General features: G+C 40.2%; 1 protein-coding gene across 1 annotated transcript in view; it reads right to left on the bottom strand.

Moving 5' to 3' along the window:
• rnf32 (ring finger protein 32) overlaps positions 1 to 1,714 on the bottom strand; it is a gene marked incomplete at both ends in the record, with an annotated part of 6,727 nt that extends 5,013 nt beyond the window's left edge. Inside the window, 3 exons of the mRNA XM_080548914.1 lie at positions 446 to 588; positions 676 to 940; positions 1,706 to 1,714. Of these exons, the coding sequence (XP_080405040.1) occupies positions 446 to 588; positions 676 to 940; positions 1,706 to 1,714 (417 nt within the window). The remainder of the gene's footprint in view (positions 1 to 445; positions 589 to 675; positions 941 to 1,705) is intronic.
• Positions 1,715 to 5,471: the final 3,757 nt, after the last annotated feature.

Raw genomic sequence — 5,471 nt, 5'->3', positions numbered from 1 at the left:
AATATCCACCAAAAGAAATAAGAATAAACCAATTCCCCTTTGTCACTTTTCCTTGTTAGCAGTGTCTAATTAACATTTTTCCCCAGAGTCAAACTAATATTTACATGTGCGTCTATGGCAACTGTTCTTTGTGAAGCCGTCTATTCTATCCTGCATTCTTGAGGAGATTGGCATCTTAAAAGGGGATCAGAAAGGTGTAAAAGACTGAATGACCCTCACAGTAACACACTGATTGCTACATCATCGCGTCACAGTTGAGTTCCAAGACAGTATGGGTAAATTTGTACAGTTGTCTACACAGATTAGAACATACAGGAACCAGAGGGAGGGGGAGTTTGTGTTGGGGAGGAGGGGGGTTGCCCTGAGGGGTGAGCAATGTTGAAAACATTCAGAAAAGCGCCCTCTCACTGAGAATAAACACCAGCTATTGTGTATTGAGGAATACCTGAGCTTGTAGGTGAAACTCCTCCCTGCAGATCACACAGGGCTGTCTGGAGTCCCCCTCATGAATAGACCTCGACTTGACCCGGCTCCATTCATCCACAGTCAGTCTCCTGGCCGGGGACTCCACCAAACCCAGCTTCTGGGCTGGAAACACAGAAACAATATCAAGCAACGGCTGAGATATGCAATAGTCATTCAGACGTGTGATGTGTAGATGTTATTGTGTACTACCTAATGTCAGTGGAGGAGGTGCCAGGTCAAGCACATACTCCCTCTCCTCAGGTCCATTCTGTTGCTGGGCAGCTTTCTGTTTCTCATTGCCTTTCACATGGTTTCTCTTGCTATGGGCCTCTGTCGCTGCCTTTCTGTGACACACAGACGTCACAGGGTCCCACAGAGACACGTTTTGAAGCAGCAAGTTTCTTGTAATATGGTCTTGTAGAGCAACTGAGGTGATTGCGGTTAATTTACCACTGGTCGTGTTTGAGTTCAAGCCCTTTAAAAAATAAAGTGAAGTTCAACTGTTGTACATATGCTATTGGATCAGGGTTAGGGTTAGGTATTATATCCACCTCTTTTAAAAACGAGCACAAAACAGAACAGGTGAACACTTTGTTGGGATTATGGCTAGATGCACATTTGCTGAAATAAAATCTATGTGCCCATGAACAAGCCAAACTACAAAAACGGGATTTGTCTTTTGATAGTATTTATTTTGACAATAACATAAAATGAATCGCATAAATAACCAGTATGTCTATGCAAATATCGAGCTGTTAGGGAGGTTGAAAATGCGCAATAAGTGATGCATCAATGAATGATAGCATCGACGGGCAACATGCAAACACTAAATGAATGCTTGACATGGTGGGACGTTAGAATTATAAGGTTCTATCTCAATTTTTGTCAAAATTGAGTTTTTTACATAATCTGATCCATTAGGTGTTTATTAATGCCTGTGTGGTGTTATTTTTAACGTTATTTTTAATGTTGACATTTTGGAGTTAGTAATTAATAAAATACAAAGGTTCCATCTCACAGAACATAATGGAATGTAAACACTTTGACGCTCAATATCTCTGAACTACCCCAAACAGAGATAGAACCGTATCATTCTAAGCTCACGATAAGTTGAAATATATTTACGAAAGCGAAAGCACGCCGTGCTACAATTACTATCCACGCAAACTCAATTTCATCAGAGACATTTGTAACATACTGAACATTGACCAAAACAAAGACCACAGAGTAAAATCCATACCTTCCGCATTGTGATCTGTTGCAGGCGATGTTTACACCGTTACTAAGTAACCAACGAGGCCCCTCCCCCTCCCCGTCCAGCCCAACATGCACACACACATCTCTCTGGTCAACATGCTCCCACACATCTCTCTGGTCAACATGCTCCACACACATCTCTCTGGTCAACATGCTGCCACACATCTCTGGTCAACATGCTCCACACATCTCTCTGGTCAACATGCTCCACACATCTCTCTGGTCAACATGCTCCACACATCTCTGGTCAACATGCTCCACACATCTCTCTGGTTAAGGACTCATGTGGGCTGAGAATATTCTCATTTACTACTGAACATCACATCACTATCCATTTAGCTTTGGCGGCATGCACCCTGTGTGGATTTTATTTAGACTTACTTTAGTATTTTCGCCAAAAATGTATGCATTTTAACAGCGTGTTTCAGAGATGTAATAAAAACACAATAAGAACAATAACAATAACAATAATAAATACACATTTCAACAAGGTTCAAACAAAGCAGGTGCACATAGATATGCAATGGTCCCTCGCCATTGGCTTGGGTTGATCAATAGATATGAGAGTCTATTTTAAAAGTGCTTTGTAGCAGGTTCCAGGAGTGTGGAGCAGCACATAAGAAGGCAGTCTTTCCAAGTTCTGTACGTATACAGGGGACCTGCAGGGCAAGCCAGTCATTTGGGGGGCAGTGTTTCAAAATGTTCTGATATTGGACTTGGGTAAGATCTTACTCTGTTCATTAATTTATGGATGAGATGATTGATCAACATCAACATAACTTTCTGTCTTGATTGAACTGTCACTTTGGTCTTCACCACAGATGATTGTATTATTGTCAAGGGATGTCAATGAACACTTGGAAAGACATGACCAAAAAAGACCAGTCTACACAAGGGCTAAATGACTCACCAAGCTGTCGTCAGAGATGGGGCTGAACAAAGCTAAGCTGCTCATACCTGTGCTGTGAGCTAAGGGATCCGTCTCAGGTCATCCTTACACAGAAAACCATACAAACACATAGGAGTCCTAACCATAGTTGTGGGGTTGCTGAAAGTTTGCTTTATTTCTCATACACTGTGGTGTGTCTTTTAAAATGCTTTGCAGCCAGGCCTTGATTGACTTTGATGTGCTAAGACAGAATCACTGAAAACAAATGTCTGAGGAGAGGGTCGGTGACGAGGCCTGTCAATCTAGAGGAGTCCTCTAAGAAAACAACATGACGACCCCGCTTGCACAGAGGAGGAAACCCCTGTGCTTCTCAAGAGGCTTGCACATTCTTGAGATTAGAGAAAGAAAAACGCAGACCACTGCCGTTAATGCCTCAGACAAAGGCGCGGAACAATTTATTAGTTAAGAATTCAAGCCTCGAGCACAATCAAAGGGCTGCCGTCCACAATGCCAGACTTGGGGCCTACGTTTGTGTTTTTAAGTAAATAATCATGGTTAAAAGATATGGCAAAGATGTGCTCAAATCCCTCATAAAGCCTGCATTCTTCCAACTGTCATCAGAATGGATTTCAGTACGTGCTTTTATTTTCAACGAGGACACTGTTTGTCTTTTTCTTTATAAATACCATTTTAAAGAGCTTTTTATTTAACTTTCCTCCCCCCAAACCTCTTTACCTGATCTGTGGTATTTTGAAAAGAAAAACTCACCTTGTCGTGCAAAGAGCTGATGACTTAAGAAAAAGAGAAAAAAAGTGGTCTGTGTGGTATAGCTTTGAAAAAGAACCCTTTGCTGAACCCCTTTGCAAACTTTGTGAACGACAGCTTGAAAAGGGGAGAAAAAGAATTCCACTATTTATCTATGCTCAAAAAGACATGCATGGTACGCCATGTGATTAGCAACATGTTCCAATACCATGAGCAAAAAAAAGAAAAAGTAGATTTGTTGATATCACATGTACATCAATGATGGGAGAATGTGAGGATAGATTAACATTCATTGACATTTTAAATGATGAGCAAGATAAATTCATACCTATCAGAAGCATTCAATTCCACATGCCATTGGCATTTACCGATTGTGCTTGAACATTCATGAAATATAGTTTTCCTGAACAGACATAGATTCATGAAAAATGTATTGAGAATTGGAGAATACCAAGTGTATGGTCTGAATAGGCTGTGGTAGGTTTATGTCGTAAGTGGTCATAACCAGTCTACATATTTCAGGATTGCTGATTATTTTTAAATGGACTTATCTTTCTACTCTTGTCAATGCAGGTATGTCTCTCTCTAAAACCTGTCTTCTCCTTTTCACATGGATTTGACCCATATACCTCATATTCAGCTCCACACTATATTTAAAAAAATCAACCTCCATTTCCTTTAATAAAACATAAGCCTTGTGTTTAGTTGGATGGACAAGGTAAGACACAATGACTGTGTTTGTGGATTGAACTATTCTCCATGCAGATGATGTCTTTAAAGGCAGGCTATTCTTTTGACATGTTGATATGATGTGTTTTTGTGTGACTATATGCAAATGTTGTGTGCCTATCAAATATTGCAATACTCATTGTTTAACCTTAAACATATTTTAGGTGTGCCCACTCTCAGTAGTAAACAACATATTTAGGAGCAGGCACATACCATATCAAGTAACAGTGAGACCAGTTTAACTCTAAGGACATACGAGCCTACCCAGTGGTCAACAGAGCAGAACAGCATGAACACAGTATAGCCATGTATGGGAACTAATGTCAGTATTGTAAGTTACGAGGTAAAAGCTATTTCCTCTCTGAGAACTGTATATAAGCTGTAACAAACATCAGTACTTTGCTTGGCATCTCTTTATGCCACAGCCAGGCTCGGCACCAGCCATGTCGTAGCCATGCTTGAAACTTGGACTTAACAGAGCATGCTGCCTTGGAAACATCTGTACATGGGAATGCAACCCAGATCTGCCTAATACAATGATTACGATTCAACCTTCTCTCTGAGTCATCAATATATAATTTCCGGCCACGTGACCAAGAAAGATCAATATTATCACATGTAGAGGACAATTAACCTCCAAACAACCACAGCCAATAACCTGACCAACAGTAATGCCCACTCATTTCATTTCAAGCCTTTATTTCAACTTGGGAACCATTTTCGGTGGGGCCAAGTGTACAAGATATACATATACAGTGCAACACAATAAATACATAAACATACATAGTGCAACAATAAGAACAATAACAATAACAATAATAAATACACATTTCAACAAGGTTCAAACAAAGCAGGTGCACATAGATATGCAATGGTCCCTCGCCATTGGCTTGGATTGATCAATAGATATGAGAGTCTATTTTAAAAGTGCTTTGTAGCAGGTTCCAGGAGTGTGGAGCAGCACATAAGAAGGCAGTCTTTCCAAGTTCTGTACGTATACAGGGGACCTGTAGGGCAAGCCAGTCATTTGATCGGGTGAGGTAAGGGCCAAGATTCTGATTTAACAGTACAGACATGTATGGTGGCAAATTCCCAAGAAGCGCCTTATAAATAAACAGACACCAATGCCTATTACACCTCATCTCCCTGGATGACCAACCAACCATGTTATATAAAAGACAATAATAGTAATAATACATTGAAGTAGAATTGGTTTTCTCTAAGTGGACTGCTGAAATATATTTGTTTATCCTTACTTGCCCCCTAAAAGATTTGCATTTCATGCACTGGGAATGACTTGTAATACTTTTAGATTGATTTAATTTTCATATTGCAATAAACATCCAAGGAAACGTAATGTCTAGAC

The sequence above is a fragment of the Nansenia antarctica genome, assembly GCF_963989245.1.
Source record: "Nansenia antarctica genome assembly, chromosome: 19".
Classification (NCBI taxonomy): domain Eukaryota; kingdom Metazoa; phylum Chordata; class Actinopteri; order Argentiniformes; family Microstomatidae; genus Nansenia; species Nansenia antarctica.
Note: the sequence above shows the minus strand (reverse complement) of the source record. Positions and strands in the feature narration are given on the sequence as shown.